Source organism: Protobothrops mucrosquamatus, unplaced genomic scaffold (genome assembly GCF_001527695.2).
Source record: "Protobothrops mucrosquamatus isolate PMUCROS unplaced genomic scaffold, P.Mucros_1.0 scaffold1575, whole genome shotgun sequence".
Taxonomy (NCBI): Eukaryota; Metazoa; Chordata; class Lepidosauria; order Squamata; family Viperidae; genus Protobothrops; species Protobothrops mucrosquamatus.
Window position 1 is genome coordinate 86,549 of NW_015387739.1, and position 26,191 is coordinate 112,739.

The following is a 26,191-nucleotide window of genomic DNA, read 5'->3' on the forward strand; positions in this document are numbered from 1 at the left end:
CTCCTTAATTCCAGGTTGCTTCTCTCTTTGATCATTTTCCAACCATTGTTTCTTGTCCTACCCTCTGGTGCTTTGGAGAATAATTTGACCCCTTCTTCTTTGTGGCAGCCTCTCAAATACTGTAATACTGCTATCATGTCACCCCTATTTCTTCTTTTCTTTAGACTAGCCAAACCCAAGTCCTGCAGCCGTTCTTCATATGTTTTTGTTTCCAGGCCTTGGATCATCATAGTTGCTCTTCTCTGAACTTTTTCCAAGGTCTCAACATCTTTTTTAATATGGTGATCAAAATTGGTTGCAGTATTCCAGGTGGTCTCACTAGGGTTTTATAAAGCGATACTAAAACTTCGTGTGATCTTGATTCTATGCCTCTGTTTATGCAACACAGCATTGTATTAGCTTTTTTGGCTGCTGCTGCACATTGCTGTGTCATAGTCAAATGATCGTCCACTAGGACTCCAAGGTCCCTCTCATAGTTACTGTTTTTGAGCCAGGTCTCATCTAATATGTACTTATATCTTTGATTTTTCCTGCCTAAATGTAAAACTTTGCTTTTCTCCACATTAAAACTCATTTTGTTGGATAGGGCCCATTGTTCCAGTTTGTCAAGATCTTTTGAATCCTGAGCTTGTCTTCTGGGGTGTTGGCTAGTTTAGTGTCATCTGCAAATTTGATGAGTTCTCCATCTATTCCCTCATCTAAGTCATTGATGAAGATATTGAAGAGTACTGAGCCTAAGACGGAGCCTTGTGGTATCCCACTGCTTACTTCTGTCCATGTGGATGTAGTACCATTGGGGACTACTCGTTGAGTACTGTTTGTCAGCCAGCTACAAATCCATCCGGTGGTGTTGTCTATTCCACCTTTTTCTAGCTTACCAAGCAGTAGATTGTGGTCTGCTTCATTGAATGCCTTACTGAAATCTAAGTATACTATGACCACAGCGTTTCACTGGTCTACTAATTTGGTCACTTTATCAAAGAATGAAATAAGATTGGTTTGGCATGATCTGTTTTTAACAAACCCGTGCTGACTACCAGTTATACTTTGTTTGCTTCTAGTTGTTCGCAAATCTATTTTTTGATTATCTTTTCTAGGATCTTCCCGGGTATTGATGTTAAACTGATTGGTCTATAGTTTCCTGGGTCTGTTTTTTTCCCTTTCTTGAAGATGGGAACCACATCAGCCCTTTTCCAATCCTCAGGTACTTCCCTAGTGCTCCAGGATTTTTGAAAGATATGGTGCAATGGTTCTGAGATAACATCTGCCAGCTTCTTCAGAACTCTGGGATGTAATCTGTCAGGTTCTGATGATTTATATTTGTCAAGATCGGATAAATGCTCTCTTGTGCTCGTAAGTCCTAATCCAGTTTATCACAGGGCTGTGGAGTCGGAGTCGAGGAGTCGGAGGAAATTTTGGGTACCTGGAGTCGGAGTCGGCAAACAATGCACCGACTCCGACTCCTACTAAATTTAGATTGGAATTTAAAAAAAAGCAAGTTTAAATGTCCCAATTCACAAAAAGTTATAATTAATGACTTCTCTACTGTAAGAATAAAGACCAATGCATGCAGTGCCTCATGTAACCGCAAAACGAACACGTTAAGTGACCGTGAAGAAGCATGCTTTTCATGTGCTTCACTATATGGCATGCAACGCACAATTAGGAGCGGCAATATTTATACTTTCCATAGTGTTGTGTTCTGCTGTTACAGGGAACGCAGCGCCCATGGGTAACCTAGCCTCTCACTGATAAGGGATTAAGTAAATATATTTTTTGCAGGACTAGAGACACTTGTATAAGTGAAGGGAATGGAGGGTCAATAGTTCAAGACTGAAGCTGTAAACNATTGGAAAAACTGCTGTCATTCAGCTAAGGCTATAAAAACTTGTAAACTCCGATTGTTAGCTTAAACTTTAAACATGACTATGGGATTCTACTAGGGAAATCATGTTTTATAATAAATGCCCCTTCCTGGATCCTCCCACTGTTGTCTTTCTTTCCTTCAAGGAATGTATAAAATACATTCGCATATTAATACAGAGGAGTCGGAGTCGGAACATTTATCTACCGACTCCACAGCCCTGGTTTATCAAATCGTAGTTTTTTGACACTTCTTGCCAGAAAGTGGCAAACAAATGTCCCAAATGCAATCAACTGGGACTGCAACTGATTGTAATTGGTCCAGTTGCCAAACACCCAAAATGTAACTACATGATTACAGGGGTGGTGTGGCAGTTGCAACTTTGAGGACAGGTTATAAGTAATTTGCTTTGAGTCTGGTATACCTTTGAACAGTCATTATGTGACTGTTGTAAGTCAAGGTTTACCTGCACTCTTTTCTGGCTGTATTTTATGATGTACAGAGCTTGTTCTGTTCAGTCCTTGATTTTTCCAGAACAGCTCTTTTGGAGGTGTAAGAGACAGTAGGAATGTCTGGTGGAAATGTGCTACAGTACTTGCATTGATTGGTTAAGTCATATACAATTTTCATTCAAATTGGATTTTTGTTACTTTATTGTATTATTGCAAATGACAGCATCTAGCCAGCCTTTGTTATCTCAAAGAAGCTAAGGTGTGTCAGGCCACTAGGAAATCCTGTTGCATGAGACTGGAAAGTTGAAAAAAATTCAAGAAGGCATTGAACTTTCCTTATGTTGTGAAGAAAACAACTATCAGGTGCAAGCAACTAGAACCACTACTGGATAGGCAGAAGTAGATATTTTATTGTTGATCTTTATATTATAAGAATCTGGCCAAGTTGTCTGCCTTCCATTAGGAAACAGCAGATATAGATCTGAGGGTTTGACCTCAGATGTTTCCTCTCCTGAACAGACTCTAAATTGGAATGTCTCTTTGGTCCCTCTAGAGAGGCCCCTTCCCCTTCAGCTGGTGGTTCTACCACAGCAATATAGTCATGTCCATTTAGTGAAAAGGGAGCTTTATCCTTTGTTTAGTCAAGTAATTAGAAAGCTCAAATCTGTTTAAATTTGAACAGTTAAAATACAATAATATGAAAATACATTAAAATAATATAAAAACAGCATTCATTTTAAAAGGGAGAATAAAAGCGGAAACAAAATAAATGTTCATATACAGACAGGCATAGAGATTTCTTTTCTCCTAGCATTTTCCAGCAAGTGCAGGGACCAGTTTTTTGGGGGGGAAGGATCAACTGAACGTTGGTCCATTGGTTGCAGCAAGAATTGACTGGCCAGCTTGTCACCTGAGTCTGACATCATGGGTTGAGAGACAATGAGTGACCCAAAATCACACAGCCGGCTCCTATCAATAAGGCAGGATGATTTTGGGCCAGTTGCTCTTTCTCAGCCCACAAAGTCAGTCTCAGGTGATAAGCTGGTTGGTCAATTCCTGTTGTAAGCAACGGATCAACTTGGTTGATCCAGAGGAAAAAAGGCAGACCTTGCACTTGTGGGAAAACGCTGGGAAGAAAACAAAATCTTTATCTACCTGTATGAATGTCTAGTTTGTTTCTGCTTTTATTCTCCCCACTTTTTCAGGACTGTATTCAGATCAGTTATTATAAGTGCATCTCATATTTTAGATGTGGGGAAGAGAACATGAGAATGTGGGCAATTCCTAAAAACACAGTAGTGATAATTTGCATTGTTTTAGGTGAATTAAAGCATACTTATATTCATAAGGATTTAATAATCTGTAAGAGTTATGAGTTGTCCACTCATTCTTTGCTAATGGGAAGCATCCTACTGGAGAAGGATAGAAGTGATTTCAACTTCCCTTACTTTTCCTTTCTCTGAGAAATTTCAATAGAGGTAAGAGACTCGTTTGAAACAACATGGAAAAAGGTTTTTGAGCTGCACAGAAAGTGTGTGAAAAACCAATTTCTACAACCTTTTCTGTAGTAAAAAGCATCTTCATGCTTTTGCATATGCACAGTATTTTGTTTCAAATAATTTTAAAAAGATATATCATGTCTGTTAAACAAAATATTTAAACCAGTATTTTATAAAATATTTTTCAACCAGCAGCAAGGTGGACAAACCACCAAGGTAACCTAAAAAGCCAAGTTGAAGACAGATCATCGTCTTTGTGACTTTAAAGAGTTGATACTGACTTGATGACACTTAACTCAGTTTTTGCAAGGAACCTTTTTTTTAATATACTTACTATAGATATAGAGTTGTAATTGAAAAAAAACCCATTTGTTTTGCTTCTTTTGTGTGTAATCCTGTGTTCCAAGTGATGCTGTTACTGCCCTTTCGCATTGCCTGGAAGCTGTAAGGGCCTGGATGGGGGACAACAGGCTTCGACTGAAACCTGGAAAGACCAAATGCCTTTGGGTGCCTGGGGCCTCAAGATTCGGGACTTTGACATCTTTAGTTCTGGATGGGGTGGCTCTACAACTTGGGAGTTCTCTTGGACTCTCAACTCCTGCTTGAAGAGCAGGTGGCAGTTGCAACTAGGGGAGCCCTTGCACAATCACACCCTACTCAATAATCTTTGGATTATTGTAACATGCTGTTCATGGGGCCACCCTTGAAGAGCATTTGGAAGCTACAGCTGGTGCAGAGTGTGGTGGCGGAGTAGTTTTTGGGGTTCCAAGAGTGGCCATGTAATATCACTGCTCTGCAAGTGCACTGCAAACTGCACTGGCAGCCAGTTTGCTTCTGGGTGCAATTCAGGGTGTTGGTAATCACCTTTAAAGCTCTTCATTTAGTTACTTGAGCGCCCATCTCATTCCTATGAGATTAACCCACTCCACCTGTGCTGGTGGAGGAGGCATGCTGCGGGCCCCATTGGCCAGGGTACTCTGGCTGCCAGAATCCAGGAGAAGAGCTTTCTCTGCTGTTGCTCCTGCCTTTTTGAACATCTTGTCCTCTGGAGTGAGGTCTGCTCCAACCCTCCTGACCTTCCACAAGAGCTTACAGACCTGGTGGCTGATAAATTAATAACAGATCCCATCTTCCCCTCCACGCTCATCCTACTCCCTCCCCCCCTTTTCATCTTTTAGTTAAGGTTAAAAATTTGTATTTTTTATAGCATATGATTTGTATTATATATAGGCTTTGTATAATTTTATCCTTTTTATTATTGTAAGCCGCCCAGAGTTACTCTGTGATAAGATGGGTGGCCAATACATTTAATAAATAAATAATAATCCTAAAGAGTCACTGCCAGAAAATGCATATAGTACAGAATTAGATGGATTATTGGATCTATTTGGTATAAGGCAGCTTCTGTTATTTATTAAATGTTTGATTTATTCTGCAAATAAATAATTGCATAAATATAAAATATCAATTGTTCGGCATCCACAGTCCCAAAATTATGCATGACTTTTTGCTCGATTCTTTTTTTTAAAAAAAGTTTTTTATTTATAATACAGTTAAAAAAAAGAAGGAAAAAAAATTGGACATGACATTACAGTATAAACATTTCTAACAAATTGTTTCTCTTCTTACATTTAGTTCTTTATCTCTATAAGTACATATATATTTTTATACAATACCTAATTCATTTCTCTATTAACTAACCTAAAATTATATACATTTTCTGTGGAATAATTTGATAAGAATGTATATACTGGAATGTCACGTTATATCCAATGTTTCTTTTAACTGTATTATAAATAAAATTTTGTAAAAAAATAATTATATACATTTCTATCTTAACACTAATCTTTAACCCAAACAGTCTTCCTTGATTCCCACCAATAATAAAATTTGTCCCAGATTTCGAAGTATTCTAATCCACTCTTGTCCTTCAGTTCCATCATGAGCCTGTCCATTTCGGTGCACGATAATATTTTGTATAATATCTCTTCTTCCGTGGGAGTTTCTTTATTCTTCCATTTTTGCGCATACGCCAATCTAGCAGCAGTCAAAATGTGCAGCATCACATTTTGCTCGATTCTTTAGAACTCATTATTCTAATATCTTTGAGGAAAAAAGTTACAATTTTTGCATAATGTAAATTTTAGAATCAAGTTCAATATCATCTAAGGCATGGGTGTCAAACTCGCAAAGTTACGTGACGTGTTGCAACATATTGTGACTTTTTCTCCATTGCCGGCAATGGGGTGGGTGCGGTTTCGGCATGACGCATCCGGCCTGCGGGCCAGCAGTTTGCCACCCCTGATCTAAGGTCAAGGGCTGAAAAAGATATAATTTCTACAAAATACATGTTTGTAGAAACACACACAATCATAAAATACCCTCAAATAGACCTAAGGTTTTGTTAAGCTCTCATGTTTGTGTTGATTGCTTCAGAAAAGAAGTCTAGGTACAAAAGGTCTCTATTTTGCAACTGAGTTCATTCTAAATCTAGTTATTCCAGTACTATTTCTTCAAGATAGTAAACCTCTGCTTGAACTGCTTGAAGAGCTGTTGGCATTCTGTTTAGCTATGGAGGAAGTAAGTTGTAGCTTGATGGAAAATCTACATTCCAGACATAGCTATTTCAAGGGTGTGTATTTATACATTCAGGAGAGAAGGAAGCCATCAATCTAATTGATGACATAAAAAGGCATTTCAAATACCTTTTTTTGCACCTTTGATAGAAACTGCCTTTTAAAAATGCTTGCTCAACAAAGAAATTATCATGTCTTATAAGAACAACAATGTATTTATTTCTTCTGAAAAAAGAACCCCAAATATTAAACAATGATATCTTTAACCATTTATTAGTAGCATAAACTAATGCAGCAAATTAACATGTATGCCCTGGCTTTAAAGTGCTTTTCTGTACATCTCTCTAATTTATGTAGAATAAATATATTTCTTTTTCCAAATCTATCATCTCTCTCTCTCTCTCTCTCTCTCTCTCTCTCTCTCTCTCTCTCTCTCTCTCTTTCTTTCTTTCCCACCTTTATTATTTTTACAAATAATTCAAGGTGACGAACATATCCAACACACCTTCCTCCTAGTATTTTCTTCACAACAACAACACTGTGAGGTGGGTTGGGCTGAGAAAGAGATGCTCAAAGTCACCCAGATGGCTTTCAATATGGGATGGAACAAAAACTGTTCAAGAAGATTGTGGCATCCCTTTTCATAGTTGATAAATTTTAGCATCATAACCTTGAGGAAACTAGGATTGCAGATTATTTGGGAGTTGTACATGGTCTATAGAGTATCCTCTTGTTTTATCTCTAAAGAGGTTAGTTCCCTTGCCTTATGCATTGGTGAGCCTTGGGAATAGCTATATTAAGGGATGTATTATTTACATTTGATTATGATTATATTGTATTAATTTTTTGTGGTTTTAGGATAAATGCTGTTGTATTTATATTTTATCGTTTCTATTGTTTAATTATAATCGCCCAGAGTCACACTAGTGAGATGGGTAACTATACAAATAAAATAAAATAATTTATCACATTTATATAGCCACCACTCATACATAGTGACTAAATAAATAAATAAAACACTGTTTTACAACTGATTTCAGTGAGTTGTTTTAAAAATTATATAGGGTGAATATCAACAGATAAACACAGCTGTCTTTTTGCAAAATGGATAAGGAGAGTTAGAGCTTCTCTGGTATTTGAGAAAGCTGTTGTTATTAATGTTCAAAATAAAAGTGGTTTTTTTAAAACCACGCCTTCTTCTTAGGATTTTGTCACTGAGCCTGCCATTGTGGGCTGAGAGAGAGTGACTGGCCCAAAGTCGTGCCTAAGGTGGGACTAGAACTCATAATCTCCTGGTTTCTAGCCTTAACAATTAGACCAAACTGGCTGTCTACCTTCTTCCTAGGATGTCAGGGTAGTGAATAAGATAATATATTAAATATATAAAATAATAAATTAATTGAGTATAATACAATAAAACCATAAAACATACACACATACACAGGCTATATATAATTTTAAACTAGATATTAAAATGATGGTAGCATTAATAGGAAGCAAATTTGAATGGGTAGATTATATCAAAACAACCTAGAACTAAGGAGAAACTTCCTGACAGTTAGAACAATTAACCAGTGGAACAACCTGCCTCCAGAAGCGGTGAATGCTCCAACACTGGAAGTTTTTAAGAAGAGACTGGACAGCCATTTGTCCAAAATGGTATAGGATTTCCTGCCTGAGCAGGGGGTTGGACTAGATCACGGGTCGGCAACCCGTGGCTGTGGAGCTGCATGCGGCTCTTTGAGCCACCTCATGCGGCTCCGGAGCCGCCTCCGCCATTGACAGAGACAGAGAGGCACTTGCGCTTCTCTCTCTCTCTCTCTCTCTCTCTCTCTCTCTCTCTCTCTCTCTCTCTCTCTCTCTCTCTCTCACTCTCTCAAACTTGCCCCCTCGCAGAGCTCTTAAATGGCCCTGCGCCCGGGTGACCTGTCCCCTGGGAGAAGGGTGGCCAGGAAGTCCCTTTCCCGGGTTGGCCCTGTCCGAGGTGCACGTGGCTGGGGAGCCACGCTGGCTCGCCGGAGCCTCCGCTGAGCAGGTCAGCCCTCCTGCAAGCTGCGGCCCCGGTTGGCGAAGCAGCAGCAGAGACGGAGGGTGAGTGGTGGGGGGAGGGAGGGGGCTTTGAGTCCATGGAGCGCTGCCGCGAAGCGGCCGCGGGGCAGGTGGCGCACCCCCGGGCTTACCTGTACCAGGCAGAGGGACAGCCAGGCGGGTCATGTGTTGCCCTGGCCAGGCGGCAGTCCCGGCTGGGCCGGCGGCCGGCGGGGGCATCGCTTCCTGGGCCATCCCTGGGCCGTTGAGCCATCCACGCGTTGCCCCGGGCCGGGTGGCAGTCCCGGCTTGGGCGGCGGCATTGCTTACTGGGATGTCCCCGGGTCGCTCCCTGGGCAGCCGAGCCGGCCACGCTTCTTTGGTTGTTAAGCCATCGATACCGCCTGTGTCCATTTCTGGTTAAGCAGGGAGAATGCTAATTGGGGAGTGGGGGGGAGACAGAGAGACCCCCATCCTACTGCCAGGCTGTTGGTCGCAGGTGGACTATCTGCCAAAGAACCGCTCACTCGGCTGGGCCTGCAGAATGGAAGAAGCTCCCGCAAAAGGCTGAAAACTGATCTTGTCCAGAGCTATTTTCTCTGGCAGACAGAACCGACATTGTCAGCCTCCGGGGTGGGGTGGGGGGCTCACATGTGGCCTTGGCAGGAGCCCCAAAGCCCACCTTTTCCCTTCCACCAGTCCTGAGACAAAGCACCCCCCCCCTCTCTCTCTTTGTCTCTCTCTCTCTGTCTCTCTCTCTCTCAGGCAAGGATTTCACACTATGTTTATGAGAGAGTCACATCTAAATGAGATCTGGATAAAGTTTTCTTCTCCAGAAGGAGAGACAGAGAAGAAAGAGAGAAGAGAAAGAGACAAGAGAGAGAGGAGAGGGGGAGAGAAGAGAGGGAGAGAAGAAAAAGAGAGAAAGAGGGAGAGGAAAGAGAGAGAGAGAGAGAGGAAAGAGAGCGGGGGAGAGGAAAGAGAAAGAGAAAGAGAGGGGGAGAGGAAAGAAAGGAAGAGGAAAGAGAGAGGAAAGAGGGAGAGGAAAGAGAAAGGAAAGAGAGAGGGAGTGGAAAGAGAAAGAGAGGGGGGAGAGGAAAGAGAGGGAAAGGAAAGAGAAAGAAGAAAGAGAAAGAGGGAGAGGAAAGAGAAAGAGAGGAAAGACGGGAGAGAAAAGAGAAAGGGGGAGAAGAAAGAGAAGGGGGGAGAGGAAAGAGGGAAAGGAAAGAGGGAGAGGGAGGAGAAAGAGGGAGAGGAAAGAGAGAGAGAGGAAAGAAAGAGAGGAAAGAGGGAGGGAGGGAGGAAAGAGAGGGAGAGGAAATGGGGAGAGAGGGAGAGGAAGAGAGGAAGTGCAAGTGCCTCTCTCTCTCTCTCTCACACACACACAGACACACAGACACACACACACACACACACACACACACACACACTGAGTGGGGGAAGAGGACTGGCAGACCAAGGGCAGAAAGAGGGAGAGAGAGAGAGACCCTTTTGACATCTAAAATGAAGATAACACTGCAAATATCCTTTTTTACCTTTATGATATATATTGACATTGGTTCTCTTGCTGATGTAATTACAGCAGATGCCCTATACCAGTGATGGTGAATCAGACTAGGTGCAAGGAGGTACATCACTTATTGCTTAGTTAGGGATTTGCTAGTAATATGCTGACACAGCTTTCAAAGACCATGGCGGGGGTTGTGATAATGTGGAGTACATGTGGTTATAAGCTGGTTGGGTAAGTCAGAGTGGTCTTCATGCTATTTGTTTGCTAAAGTATATCTGGATGTGATTGATGGTATGTGTTGTGATTGAGATGGCTCAGGATGAGTGTAGTTTCTTAGGTGCTTTGGCAGTAGCTACATGTCAGAAGGTTTTGGGGTGGCATAAAGATGAGTGGAATAAAAAAAGAAAGCAAATTTTGGTAGTGATGGGATGGAGATAATATATTGAATGACGTGGAGAACCCCACCATAGAGCAAGGAAGACCATTGATTTAATGCTGATCCAAGATTCCGCCCTACAGACTCATTCCTCAGTTCAGGAGTCACTATCACTGACAGCATCTGATGTTGGTAAACACCAAATCTTGAGGTAATAGAGTGTGAAATTTAAACTGTAGTGACAGGTTGGGGAACTTGCTCATTTACCATCCTGTGGCCTGACTAATTGCTTCCTGAACTATAGGAACTCATGTGAGATTGTCCTATTGGTATTTGGGGATTTCAATTGTCATGATTTGGGAGTGGTTCTGGGAAGTCTTAGCAATTAATTATCTCCATGACACACATGAATTTGGGCTAGGTAATTGAGGCTCCAGTGCATACAATTAGGCTGCTCAAGAGCAGTTGATACTTAATCTGAAGATGGGAAACATTATTCTGAGTCCTTTGCCTCAGATATTTTTTTAGTCCAATTGATATTTCTTGCCCTCTGCTTTTAAGATGCTTTAATATATGTAAGTGATCTTAAATACTGTATATATAAGTACATTGTGTCTACTTTTAAGTTAGTGGAATATAGATAACAGTATATTGGTTTATATTGTAGATACAAGTTATTAAAAGTTCTGAGTGTCCAAGGCTTTAGCTTTGATTATTTAGAAGGCTGTAATTGTAGTAATCTAGAGGCACAACTAGAGAGGTTCTCTTGGTTCATTTGTGTTTTAATTTTCTACTTTATTTCAGCTTCTCTTATTTCATTATATATTTCTGGCTGCTGATGGTTAAGGATGTCAGTGTGTAGCTTACTGACGCTCCGTGGATCTCAGTTGTTAGATAAAAACAAGATGAAGAACAAAAAAAAATTGACTCCTGGCCATACTGGAGTCATGTTGAACTGCAGTTTGTTCTTCTCTCCCCCTGTGAGCTGCTTGAAAACTGTATCTGGACTGCTTGTTAAAAATAATTGGTAAGCAGACATATTAATTAAACTATTTTCTACTAAGTTTTGAATTGAGGGAGATTGAATGTCTTGTAAACACATGAAACAGATTCTTCCTGCTTCCATTTCACCCACTGGGATAGTATTGTCTTGGATGGAAATAGAACAATCCCTACCAGCTGCTGATCCAATTATTTCTGTATATAAGAGCTTAGCTCCAACAGAAGAGGCAATTGTTTTGGCTGATAACATGATTGAATAACAGATTGGAGATGTGTATCAAGCAATATTAACTTAAGAGCGGCCATCTGAAATTGAGCCGGTAGTCATTAATTTTGAGCTGATTATCATGATATCTATAAGTAGAAGGACGTCAAAATCTGAATAAAGTTGTTACACTAGAACAAATGGGTGATTCTATGCGTAAAGAAAAATAAAAAGCTTCAGAAAATGTTTGGATGCACAAGAAGTGAAGCACTGAAATGAAAGACAGCGGTTGGAAAGGAAGAAGGAGGAAGTGGTACTAATTCAAGGACAAGAGGTATAGAGTGTTACAGTTTCAGTAAGTAGGGGATGAGCAGCTTCTAGTTGTTACTATGAAGAAATGTTTTCAGAAGCTGAAAGAAAATAGTCATCCTTCCCGATTTGGCTTCAGAGCTTGCTAAAAAGTATAAATAATTGAACTATGGCAGCAAGAGAACAGGAGTTAGACAGCAAAGATTTATTTCCTTATTCTGCAGTTTTTCTCTAATCTTTCCAAGGTGGAACAACAACATTTATTTGATTCACTTAAAAGATTTATACTGCTGCCCAACTCACTAAAGTGTGACTCCAGGGTGTGTATATCTTAACCCTCTTTCCGTTGGCTTCAGGCTCAGAGGTGGAACCCAAACAACGTTGATTGCATGTGTAGATAACCTCTAGCAACAGTGGGATAGTAGTAGTGTGTCCATCCTTGTTGTTCTTTTGACCTCTCAGTGGTATTTGATACCATCTATCATGGTATCCTGGACTGATTCCAGGAGTTGGGAGTTGAGGCAGAGATGCAATAGTTTCTGTTCTGCTCTGGGATTGGTTTCAGTCAGTGTTGATATGGTTAGTATTAAGACCATTCTTTCCAATTGTCTTTACTTGCAGAATACAATCTGGGTCAGTCACCGGGACCAGAGGTTTTGTTTTCCAAGCTTTCAGTGTCAAGCCCCTGTGGGCTTGCCACTAACAGGAGGGGAGAGGGGGGAACAAGACCGTCGGTAGGAGGCATCCGGAGGCAGCGGATGGGACCAGCAGCAGAGATGGCAGCAACAGCCCTTTCCCTCCTTGTACCTGTATGCTGGAAGGGGGACCCTGCGGAACGCAGCTGCGAGGCCGTCCCGTCGAGCACCTGATTGATGGGGAGCAATGGTGGGGAGCTGAAATTCTGCCTCGCTTCCTTGCCTTGCTGCCATACCGGCGCTCATGCCGGATGCTGGCTAGGTGGGTGGGGGTGTGTCGGCCGGGAGGCATCTATTTAGAGCGCTGGGAGGCGGTTGCTTCTAGCGCTGACTTGTTTGCTGTTTGTTCGACTACTGCATGCCAGAGCATTCCGTAAATAAACCAACCACCTGTGAACTCAACAGCTTGTTTCTTGTTGGATCCAGGGGTGTGGCAAGGACCTCTGACATTCAGACTCATTCTGGAGCCCATCCTCAGGGAATTTCTCTGTAGCAGAGAGTGTGCTTTGGACTATTCTCTCTGTGTTATTTATATGGTGCCTAATTTTGTGTGGCTTTTTAGTTGTAGATTGGGGTGTTGATGACCAGCTATTAAGTCGTTCACTGTTGTTTCCTTGTGCTGTCAAGCCCCTGCCTCCTAACTACTTGGTAAGCTGGTAGTAAATCAGCACTCCTGTTGATTGATGGGGGCCTGTTTCCCAGGCTTCCATCATTTCCCTGGCTGTTTTTGTATCTGCTCATCCAACAATCTTAGTAGCTGCAAAATTGAATATATGTCTTCGTTTGTTGCAGTGTGAGGCTACAATGAGTTTGCATCTCCTTGTCTGAAGGCTTGATTGTGTTCTTGCAATCTGGTGATTAGCTTACTCCCCATCTATCCTACATACTCACAAGGGTAATTCGGTAGATTACATTGGAAGTATCTCCCACCTCCAAGCAATCTTTACAATGCATAATTTGTCTTGTATAGTAGCCTCTGGGTGGTGTGCAGTGCTCACTTGCAGATCTCGGAAGCTGCGTTCTACTGCTTCTGAAATGTTTTTGATGTATGTATGGCAGAGTGGGTCATGTGGTTGGTCTTGTACCTTGTTTCTTCCTTTCTCTCCCTGCCATGTTGTGCAGACATTGTGTAACAAATACTTGTGGGTGCCCATTCTGCCTGAATTGTTCGCCTAAGTACCTGCAAACAACATAGATGGGCTCATCTATGATTCAGTCTCAAAGCCAATTTTTAAAAAAATATTACTAAAGTCTATTGTGGTCTGGGACCCCCAAATTTTTTTTGTTTGTTTTTTTTGTGTGTGGGAATTGATGGAAATCATTGCAAAAAGCAAATGCTGCAACATTAAAACATGATTCCTAACTCCCATTAGTTGACTTTTGCTCAGGGAGAGCACTGGAGCATGCTGATCTTGTGAGAAGCAGAAATAACCAGAGACAGATGGTCCCACAAATAACATAATCAAATTGTGTATTGTAAGATTTTGCAAATGATAATATCTTGAACTGCACTCTGAAGCCTGTTGGGACCCAGGACAGTGCTACATGGGTGTAGTGTGATTGTCTCTAATTATCCAAGTTGCTGATTTCTGGACCAATTGCAGTTTCTGAATGGCTTTCTGGAGCAGCCTCATGTAGAGTAAGTTGCAGTTGTCCAAATAGGAGACCAAAGTGTGAGTGACTATTGGCAGGTCCTTCTAATTCAGGAACAGGTACTATCCAAAATGGAATGGCCATAGTTCTCACCTCCTCCAGCAGGAGCTGGGAAACTAGGAGGATTCAAATTATATAACACTTCTGAGCTCATAGTTCAGAGGCCCTCAAGCCTATAGCCACTAGGTCTCACTAAGATTGAGTTGAAGCCTGTTCTTCTCCATTCTGCCTCCCCAATTTTCTAATACTGGGAAAGGATCTTGTCAGCATCACCTGGTTGGCTTGGAGTAGAGATACAGAACTGAGTTATCATCATGCTAATGATACTTCAGCCCATACTGACAAATCACATTGCTGCTGGTCCAACAGGAAGACCAAATCTGGAGTGTAACCTTTGTCCTGAGTCAGGCTGTGAATGACTTGGCATAGGCTTATGGCTCACATGGAAGCCATGAACTCCAGAGCTGCCTCAGACCCCATTCTTAGGAAAGGCAAGTTAAAGTCTTCCGGAACCATATGTCTTAGGAACTCTTATCACCAACCCAAAAATGAACTCAATGAGCTCAGGCAGGGATATTGCTATGCAGCAGGGAAGTTAGTAGAACAGCAATCCCAATTGATCCCTAAAATCCAGCATGATGAACAGCATCTCACAACTGGAAACCTGAAATTTGTAAGAGATTCTCTGATAAAAATTGTCAGATTCCCTATCCCTGCCCTATAATCTCAGCTGACACACTTGAAACTTGCCTAGGCAAATTTCAGAAAAGGCATCCTCCCCTTTCTGTCTGGGCAATACATGTTATGATCAAATGGATAAGGGAGGCTTCACCACAGTGCGACTTGGCATTTAGTCGCAGCAACCAGAGTTGTTTTTTCTTTTCTTCTTAAGTTATTACAGCTGGAATTATTCCTTTTCCCCCAACCAGTATGTAACATGGAATCTGTCAGTGATGTTTGCTATCTTACTTTAGACATTTTATTTGTCATGTTAGGCAATCTATCAGTATTCAGTATAAACAATTACAGCCAATCGTTTAGTGACTGTTCACAAATATGATGGTAATTTTTTAAATAGATCATTTTCTGACCAATGCATGCATTTACAACCAAAATTTGTGTGTCATTTTAAAATCTATTAAGGCAATTAAAGAGGAAGATTTAAATTTGACTAGTTAACACAGATTGGAGCAAAATAGTTTAATATTGGATGTATTGAATATTTGTGAACAATGGACTCAGAAATTAATTTTTATAATCTTTGCCAAAATAGACTGTGCGTAAATAATATGGATGAGGAACGGGTTCTACTGGACAAGGCTGATTTTAATGTGGATTTTAAAATGACAGGCTACAAGAATGATCTGGAAAAAGATGATATAATGGATATACAAATGAAACTAGCTGATGTCTTAATAATTAAAAGGGACATACAGATAACAAACAAGAAGAGTGACTTGATTGGATTTACAAAGGAGACCTGTTGAAGTTTTGAAAACTGGTGAGAAGAGACACACACACAAAAAAAGAATCATGTTCTAGGGCATTATTTGAAGGGATTAAAGACTGTGGTTTTGAAACGTAAAGGAGAAGAATGTGAAGTTGGCTTATTTGATCGAGGTGAAAGTAGATGTTATTTCTGATAACCTTTCCTGGACTTTTGCTGACCAGGACTGAATGACAGAGTTTTAAAGATTTGTTTATAGATAAGTGATGAGATATGGGATGAAGAAACTGCTTTATTTTAAGAGAAGGTGATAAAATTGTTGTTAAACAATTTTAAAAGTTATTAAAATTGTCTATATATGTTGAGACAAAGGAGATGGAGACTCCACACCCACCCTTTCAGGTCAGATAGGCCTCATAGGGGGTTTGAGAGCCAATACCTAGCCCATCCTCAGCCACTTTCGCCCTCGTTAAGACTGGATCCTAGCAAGAGGGGGCGTGTCAAGTTTGGCTACTTGGTCTTCGGAGCAGGCAGACAAAGAAAACCCATGGGTGGAGTCTCCATCTCCGTACTGAGAAAAGGCATTCAGGTAAGACAACGCCCCTTCTCCAGTACAGGAGATGGAGACTCCACCCATGGGACATGCCAAAGCCTCACTGTCCCGATGGGTGGGAAGCAGATAAGGCCGGAATAGTGTCCCCTGAAAACACCTGCTGAAGGACCCGTCGCCCAAAAGATGCGTCTGCCGAAGCAAGATGATCAATTTTGTAGTGGCGTACAAACGGGGAGGGCGAGGACCAGGTCGCAGCCCTGCAAACCTCCTCGATGGATGCCTGAGTGGCCCATGCCGCAGAAGTCGCAGCGCTGCGAGTGGAATGGGCAGTGAGATGACTTGGAGCCGGCAGGGAAGAGGACTGGTACATCTCCGCAATACAGGCCCTAATCCACCTGCCAATAGTGCCAGAGGAAACCTTCTGTCCCAAAGAGGCCGGACGGAAGGAAACAAATAGGGCCTTGGACCTACGAAAGGGCTCCGTACGCTTGATGTAGCGCCGCAACGCTCTGCGGACGTCCAGCGTGTGCCACTGCCGCTCCAAGTCATGGGAAGGGTCGGGGCAAAAATTTGGTAAGACGACCTGCGCCCTGTGGAAGAGCGAATTTACCTTGGGCACAAATGTGGGGCCCAAACGAAGGACCACCCGATCGTTGTGAAAAATACAGAGGTCTCTTCTGACCGATAGAGCGGCGAGCTCAGAGATACGTCTGGCCGACGTGACAGCTATTAAGAACGCAACCTTAAGGGATAGATTCCTTAACAAAACAGTCCTTATAGGCTCGAAGGGTGGCCTTGTTAGAGCCTGAAGTACGCGGGGTAATTCCCAAGAAGGATACCTGTGCACCACAGGAGGCCTAGTGTTACACGCACCTTTGATAAAGGCACGAATCCTGGGATGGTGAGCCAGAGGAACTGAATCCGCGCAGGTAAGTAATGTGGACAAGGCAGCCACCTATCTGCGAATGGTCGCAGGGGCGAGGCCTCTGTCCAGACCATCCAAAAGATAATCCACTATCTGAGGGATGGTTAGCTTGTGTATGATCAGTTGTTTCCCCCGACACCAATGGCAAAAATTCTTCCAAGTAGAATTATAAATGCGATTGGTCGCTGGACGGCGGGAAGCCTGAATCATTGAGATGGCACGAGGGGAAAATAATTCTTGGGTCATTATGCAGCGCTCAAGCGCCAAACGGTCAGTTGTAACCATTGGGGTTCTGGATGTTGAAGGGACCCCTGATGTGACACCCGATGAGGGGGAATCTTCCATGGAGGAAACCGGGAAAGAGACATCAGGTCGGCAAACCACGGCCTCTGAGGCCAGTACGTTGTCACGAGGATTACATCCGCCCATTCCAGAAGTATCTTGCGGATGGTCGCCGGTATGAGAGGTAGGGGAGGGAAGGCATAAAGCAGACCTTGCGGCCATGGAATTTGCAAGGCGTCCGTTCCCTCCACCCCTGTCAGTAGATAGCGGGAATAGTACCTGGGGAGCTGAGTGTTGGTCGACGACGCAAACAGGTCGAGGACCGGTCGGCCGAACCGGAGAGATATTTCCGAGAACAGGTCCGGATGTAATCCCCACTCTGAAGGGTCCACCGTAGCACGACTCAGAAGGTCTGCTCGCTGGTTGTTGACCCCCGAGATGTGTTTGGCCACCCAGGCGCTCAGGAGCCATGCCTCGGACATCAGAGATCTGGACTTGGTGCCCCCCTGACGATTGACATGGGCCTTGGACGCCACGTTGTCCGTAAGGACCAGAACGTGGCGACCCCTGATCGTGTGTCTGAATTGGCGTAGAGCCAGGTGGATGGCCCTGAGCTCTAGCCAATTGATATTGTGTCTCAAATCTGCGCGGGACCAACGGCCCTGCGCAAACTGAGACTGTAGATGGGCCCCCCATCCAAACAGACTGGCGTCCGTTGTGATGGTGATGCGATCCAGTTCCTTGAAGGGTGACCCTTTGGTCACTGCCTGTGAGAACCACCAGCGGAGGGCCTTGCGGACATGAACAGGAACCCTGACCTGACGGCTGGATGCACTGGCATTTGCCCGCTGGAACGGTAGCAGGAACCATTGGAAGTCCCGCAAATGAAGTCTGGCCCAGGGAACGATGGCTATGCAGGAGACCATCTTTCCTAATAGTTGAGATAGCAGAACCAACGGGATGGAGCGTTCCCTGTACACCCGGGAAGCTAGTTCCCTGATGCTGACCACTCGCTCCTGGGAGAGATAGACCATGCAATTGGTGGTGTCTATCATGGCTCCCAGGTGCAAGAGTCTGGACGAGGGAACCGTCTGGCTTTTTGGGAAATTGACCGAGAAGCCATGTTGTTGAAGAACTTGAATGGTGTGTCTCACGTCCGCCTGAGCTGCCTGGAAGGACGACGCCTGAATCAGAATATCGTCCAGGTAACACTGGACGCGTATTGGGACCTTCCTTAAATGGGCGGCTATAACCGCCAGGATTTTTGTGAATACCCTGGGCGCTGACGAGAGACCGAAGGGGAGGGCCTTGTATTGGAAATGTCTTCCCCTGTAACAAAACCTTAGGAACCGACGGTGAGCTGGGTGAATGGGAATGTGCAGGTAAGCCTCCGTGAGGTCTATTGACGCAAGATGGTCCCCCTGCCTGATGCCTCCTAGTATGGACTGAAGAGATTGCATCTTGAACTTTTTGTAAGTGATGTAATGGTTGAGATGCTTGAGGTCTAGGATTGCTCTCCACCCGCCTGAGGTCTTGGGAACCACAAAGAGGATGGAGTAGAACCCCTTTCCCCTGTGGTCTGGTGGAACCGGTTCTATTGCCTGAATTTCTAACAAATATTGGATGGCCTCCTGCATAAGGCCCTGTTTTCGTGGATCCTTGGAAACGGAACAGAGAATGAGCCAGTCCGGAGTTGTGGCTAGAAACTCCAGGGATAGACCGAACTGTATGGTTTGTAGGACCCAGTTGTCTGTGGAGGAGAGTTCCCACTGATGGAAGAAGTGGGACAGCCTTCCCCCGATTGGGAGGGCAGTGTAGGAGTCATTTGAATTTTCTATATGGGCGACCTGCCCCCCGAAAGGGCCGCCTATTTTGTCCCTGTTGTCTGGGCTGAAACCCAGGCCTGTCGTAAGGACGGTCGTACGGCCTATCCTGTCTGGGAGCGTATGAACGGGAGGACTGAGCGACTGTTGTACCTCTTGCCTGTCGAAAGGACTGCCTACGAAAGTAGGGAGTGGGACGCTTGTCGGGCTTCTTATTTAAATGAGACATGACCTTGCGTTTGTCTTTATTCTCCACAAGGTATGGGGTGAGGGACTCCCCAAATAAGTTGTTGCCAAGATAAGGGGCCGTCGCTAGACTCCATTTGAGTTTGGTGTCAGCCTGCCAATGTCTTAGCCACAACATCCTTCTGGCCGTGATGCGTCCGCAGCGTACTCAGTGGCTGCCACCATTTTACTTAGGTCCTGGTGAGTACGCAAATCCTCGGCAGGAACTCTGGCCTGAAGTTGGCTCAACCAGAGAAGGGTGGTTCTAACAAAAAAGGATGCGCAACTGGCTGTTTTAATTGCCCAAGCCGCAGACTGATGTGTCTTTCTAAAGGTATGCTCCCACCTTTTCTCATCCACCTTAAGTACCTGCGCTAGGTCCCCAGTGACCGCCGTCTGGGATACCAGAGGTGTCCATGCTTCGTCTACCTTGGGGACCTCAAGCGCATCGTTGAGATCGGAGGATGTGCTGAATATTTTCTTGTCAGTCCCGCTTATAGAGGGGAATGAGGAAGGGGAAGCCCATGGTTTCTTAATCCCCTTGAGGAAAATGGAGGGGCACGGAACGTGGTGCTCGGTCGCCACTATCTCAAAAAATATCGGATGAGGGCTGGAATCCGATGTGGCCTGCGGTTGAGGAAATTGATCTGATCCTAAATTTGCCATCACTGTGGCTTTACGTAGGATCGAAAGAAAGAGAGCCGGATTGAAAAGACCTCCCGAGGGGGCTGGCTCAGGAGGGAGTTCTTCTTCCTCCGACAGAATGAGATCCGGTTGCTCCTCTCCTTGGGGACAGGAGTAACCGCTCATGGAAGAATGCGCAGGTGACATGGGCTCCTGGGGCATGTGACATTCAGTGGTAGCCTCATAAGGAGTCATGCCAGAAGTGGAGGCCCCTTGGTCAGGTGACAGATGGGAACGCTGAGCTAAAGCTCTGTCCACTACCTTGGCTAGCAAGGCCTCAAGGCGGCCGTCGGAGAAAATATCCTCCAAGTCCGGTCCCCTGAGTCCCGCTGCCATAGGTGTAAATGTGGCCTCAGGAACTACGCCTGGGGTAGCCGTGGTGTGTTGGACAGTTGGAGGTGGTGAACCTATGGTGACCGGAGTCCCTGGGATGGACCATACACCTTGAGCTGAGGTTGATGGACCTAAAGGAAGGTCCGGCTCTAGGGCCTCCAATTGCATAATATCTAGTCCGGCCTGCCTCTGTGCTCTGGAGAACTCCTTCTCCAGAGCCTGGTGCCTTCGGCTGGCTTGCTTCTCCGCCAGCTTGGAGGACTTCTTGATTGTATGTTTGGTTTTGGACTTCGACTTGCCTGCCGCCTCCTGTTCGGAGGATTTATGGCAGCCGTGACTGGAAGATGGAGTGGGTTGAGGCAATGAGGAGCCCTCCATCCCAGTGGAGCAGTCTCAGACAAGCTGAGGTGACGCTCAGGCAGGCAAGTAGCTGGCGGGAGCGATATTGGAACCAACAACAAGGCTGTTCCCTTGGCCACCCGACCAAAAGGAAATTTCTCTCTGGACTATAGTCACGGCAGTTGAGTCAGATGCCGAAGGCACGTTTGGAGCCACTCTCTGGACTCCGCCTGGAGGCCTTAGGTGGTCAGGCAATGTGCACCAGATGGGCAAAAAGGCACAAAAATTTAACTATGCCCAATGAAGGGTACAAGGGACCTGAGGCAGGCCTGGCAAGAAAGGATCAATTTAAAAATGAGGCTGAGCAGTGAATAACAAGCATTCAGAAATTAGTCCTTGTGTTATCTACAGAATGGCCAGTGGATATGGCAATGAGGCCTGCAGACCAGTCTTGGAACAGGAACTCAGTGTCTGGTTAAGTACTGCGTGGTGTTTAAAATGGCTTTCAAAATGGCGGCCGTGGTAGGTCCGTTTGAGGTTAGCACCCTACAGACTGCGTTAGGGCCAGGGGCTATTGTACCTGCAGGACCCAAAATGTCTATTTCCAAATACCAGAGAGGCCCCTCACGATCGTAAAAGGCAGTTCTGACGATCTGAGGTGAAGTGCGTCTCCGTCGAAGCGGCCTCAAAATGGCGGCCGCCACCTGTCCTCGGCCTTTAGGCCTTGAGAAGCAGGTCACCGGGAGAGGAGTATCCCACCTCGACGTCAATACTGCTGCAGGCTAAGTTCAAAGCTCAGCCCCCAGGCTGCAAGTAAGTTAAAATTTGTTCGATGCCCTTTTCGGCATCCAAAATGGCGTCCGCGGCCGAAAAACGGCTGCCGGAGCTGATCCGGAGGCCTTAATTCACGAAGGGACTCTTGAGCCTGCAGCCCCAAAAGCGCTTGTTTGTAAGGCAAACGTTTGCTTGGCAAGCCTGCCAAGCGAATTCCTTCCCCCCAGAGCCCTGGGGGGAAAACGGAAGGGAAAGCTGCAGGAGACTCTCCCCCCCCCACCTCCCACTCCCCAAACAGCAATTAAAGATTAGAATTAATCAGTGACAAAGGGGAGTTTTGAAGAGGAATGCCAATTAGGATTTAAAGGAGGGAGAATTTAGTTGAAATTAAGGGAATTCACCAATGGATTCTTTTCTACCTGATGAGAGCCAAACGTGAAACGTCTTCTCAGAGCTTGAGACCAAGTTAAGACTGGATCCTAGCAAGAGGGGGCGTGTCAAGTTTGGCTACTTGGTCTTCAGAGCAGGCAGACAAAGAAAACCCATGGGTGGAGTCTCCATCTCCTGTATTGGAGAATATACTTTTCTTTTTCTTTGCTATTTTTCTTTTTTTCTGCACACTATTTTTTCTTTTTATTCCTTTATCTTCTTTGTATTTGTAATTTGTATTAGTTTTTATCTGTATAAGTGTAATGCTTAATAAAAAACCCTTAAAAAAGGATAGCTAGGAGGTTATGAGAAAAAAAGCTGTTAACATAAGATAAGATAAGATAAGATAACCTTTATTGTCATTTTTTTACTGTGGGCACAATGGCACACATTAAAAATGAAATTTAGTTGCCCGCTCTCAAAGTGAAACACATACATGACACACACCTAAACATACTATGAACAACATATGCATAGACCCACACCACATATACGTAGCAAATAAATATTAAATACTGTCCGTCTTGAATATATAACGGAAGGAGGAAGCTTGAGAGTTCACAAGTTAATGCTGTATGGAATGAAACTATGGCTGAATCTGGATATTCTGCTGCGGATACCACAAAGCCTCCTCCCAGAAGGTAACAAGGAAAACAGGTCATAAAGAGGATGTGTAGTGTCCCAGATAATCTTACGGACCCTGCTCAAGCAACGCTTCTGTGCTATGTCCTGGATGGGAGGGAGGGAACTGCCAATGAACTTTTCGGCCATTCTCACCACTCTCTGCACTGCCTTCCTGTCTGAAGCAGTGATGCTTCTAAACCAGACTGTGATGCTGTATGACAGAATGCTCTCGATCGTCCCCCTGTAGAAAGTGGTCAGGATAGGGGAAGGAAGATGTGCTTTTCTCATGCGACGCAGGAAATGCAGGCGCTGCTGAATATAATCTCTTGATTGATACATATTTAAAGAGGGATATTTATGGTAATTCTGCATATATTTTAGACAAATGGCTAATTATTACTTTTATATGTAATACTTGGCACCCAAGGTTTTGTTTTTTTCAAAACTGAAGTTGCCTGAGTTTTTAATTTTCTTGATTTTTAGTTATATGTTGGCCATTCATTTAAAGATGGCTCAAAAGTACAACAGCCTAGAAAAAGTGACTTGCAACTTGTTCTTGAAGTTTATGACTATTGCACCACCTACATGGTCGCATGATTACAATTTGAGTGCTTGGCAACTGGCATGTATTTGTGATGGTTACATCATCTTCAGGTCATGTGATTGTGATTTGTGAGCTTTCTGGACCGCTTCTGGAAACCAAAGTCAATTGGGGAAGCCCATTTCTCTTAATGACCACATGATTCACTTAACTAGTGATTTGCTCAATGACTGTGATAAAAATGGTTATAAAATCAGGTCCAATGATGTGGTGACTATTAATTGATGCATCACTTAGCGACCAAAATTCCAGTCCCAATTGTGCTTGTAAGTCGAGGACCGCCTGTATTTATTGACTTTTGTTTTTCATTGGAATATAAATGATATTTTCCAATTATGAATTATTTTTACCATTTTGAAATATTACAACCATTTGTTTCTAAATTTGTCAGGCATGAACAACCAAACCCACACCTGTACTGTTGAATTCAATCTACAGTAGCTACTTTATTGTTTTATGCCTAATTTACAGGAATCTCCTCAGACTGGCAGCTTTCTCCAGGGAAAGACAAGATAAGGCTCAGAGGCATGGGAGGGGGGGAGTGTCAGAACTTGCCCTCTTGTGTTAACATAATAAGTCCGGACTAATTCCCCGCTGGAGCCCTCCTCCCAACTGGGACGGTTGCTCTCTAACAAATTATAGGCAAAAATCTATTGTCTTTCCAGGGCTGAAGGCTGTTAGATATATTTGGATGAAATTGAGAAAGGAATTCGGAATTTCACACGAATTTGTTTCATTGTTAATGATACTTCAAAAACTTTGAGAGTCACGAGAAGAATATAGCCTGCCTAAACCCATTGAATGCCAGTATATCCAGAAAACTACCTGGATGACTGAGAATCTTCATCAACATATTCAAATAAACCCTTGCTGTGTTCTCATTTTGTAGCAGATGTATTGCATCTTCAGACATTCCTATGATATATAAAGTTTTCTTAAAACTAAGCTAACAAATCAGTTTTGTTAACAGTTAAATAATTTTATTAAAGTACATATTTAATAATTCACAAGAAGTTTGGAATGGAGAATTGCTGCTATTCACCAAATCTATTGCTCTTTGGTATTTAAAAAGTTTGGAAAAACACCAGTGTACCAGATACCAAAAGCTCGCTTGGCAAAATGTGTGAACTTACATTTTTCGTGAGTTCTTTTTCTCATATGTTACATTTGGGGATTTTTTTTGTTCTATTAAAGCAATAAATAAAAAATTAATATAACATGTTTCCCTTTTTTCTTTACTTTTTCACAAGTAATGTAAAAACTACTAAATGTTATAGAAGAAGTTATTACATGCCACAATTATATGCATAAAATCTTTTATATTCTGTCTTAAAATTATTACAAGTAGCAAAACCAAGGGATATGAAAGTTTATGTAATACTTTCCCTTTCTTGTGCTATTATATCTTTAGTAATATTATAAAACTGTTCTTCAGTTGTTTTCTCTTTAAAGTATATGGATGGTTCAGCATATTCCACTTCTGTTAGGTGGGAATTTAGAATGTTATTTTCTTTTCCAGGACTTAGGCTATTTAAGCCGCCATAGCTATATTACTGAAATAATACAAGTATTACAAATTAATGACTAAATAAATACTTCTCTGCCCAAAAAGTTAAGTATCAAAAATCACCAATTGTCCTTATTTTGCCAAAAATATGTTATTAGTTCTGCTACTGTCTTCTAAATCACAACTTGTTTTATGCAATAGTTTTAAAATTCTTTTTTTCATCCTGCAGACGTTCCATCTTCAGATCAACCTGAATTGTTTCTAAAGAAACTTCAGCAGTGCTGTGTAATTTTTGACTTCATGGACACACTATCAGATCTTAAAATGAAAGAATACAAACGTTCAACTCTTAATGAACTTGTGGATTACATTACAATAAGCAGAGGGTGTTTGACTGAGCAGACCTACCCTGAAGTAGTTAGAATGGTAAGTTATTTTTTTTTAGAAAATCATAAATGCTTTATTGATACTATTATTTGCTAAGCAAGTTTAATAAAGATATTACATCTCTGTGTTAGTATTCCACATTAGTCTTTTCAAATGCAAAATAGGAAAGGCATTTTTCACTTTAGTCATTTAAATTGCAGTTATTCTTAATTTCAGGTAAATAATATGCCTAGGAGAAGAAGTGGGGGAATATAAAGGCATCTTTTATTCTTAGCTTATTTATATCCAGGACTTTTATGTTAATTTGCTACAGTTCAGAAAGATGTTATGCTTTATTTAAACACTGCATAGTATTTTGATATTTTAGAAAAAAATTAATGTTCGTCTGTGAGGTAAAGATATTTTTTTGTGCCGGCAGTTATAATTATAAATCAGTGTTTTTAAAGTGTTGTTTGGATTGCATCTTGTATTATTATTTTAATTTGCAAAGTATTGAGATTCCATTAGACTGATCCCAGGGTAACCAAAAATAATCTTGATTGCTGTACAGTACTGTAGTTAACAGTTTGAGGTCTGAAAAAATTTCTGGATACTTAAAAGCCTACTAACAAGTGCTTTACATCAGTTTTAGCTGGAGCAAAAGCCATTCATTTTTCTGAAAAATGACATCTCTAGCCAGAAATATGCATATAATAGTAATTTGTGGAGTCTGTCTTTAGTGAACTGTATGTGGGATTAACTTTAAAGCATATCTGGAGAATTATTTTGTGGAATGCAATCCACTAGTTCTCTACAAAGAAAAGGATTACCTGGAAAAATAACAGCACAGGTTATTTTCTTATATGGATTGGCACATATTAGTTGTTATATCTTTCCTGATTATAATGATGAATAGTTGTTTTGATGCCTGGCCAGTATCAATATAGTGCTATTATTGGAAACTGCTAAGTCACCTCTATAACTGTAGATGTTCTTCAGAAAACTTACATTAGAAGAACAAAAGTGTCTGCGTAACTCAGAGTCCCATCTCCGTTACATGATCCCCCCCCAAGTTATGTTCCATGTAGCAGATTTTTTAACAAGTACTCT

At 42.7% G+C, this 26,191-nt stretch overlaps 1 protein-coding gene across 1 annotated transcript in view; it reads left to right on the forward strand.

The window, feature by feature from the left end:
* Nucleotides 1–26,191, forward strand: part of PPP2R5E (protein phosphatase 2 regulatory subunit B'epsilon) — a 71,620-nt gene that overhangs the window by 22,109 nt on the left and 23,320 nt on the right. The window contains exon 3 of the mRNA XM_015822460.1: nucleotides 24,945–25,141. Coding sequence (XP_015677946.1) covers nucleotides 24,945–25,141 — 197 coding nt within the window. The remainder of the gene's footprint in view (nucleotides 1–24,944; nucleotides 25,142–26,191) is intronic.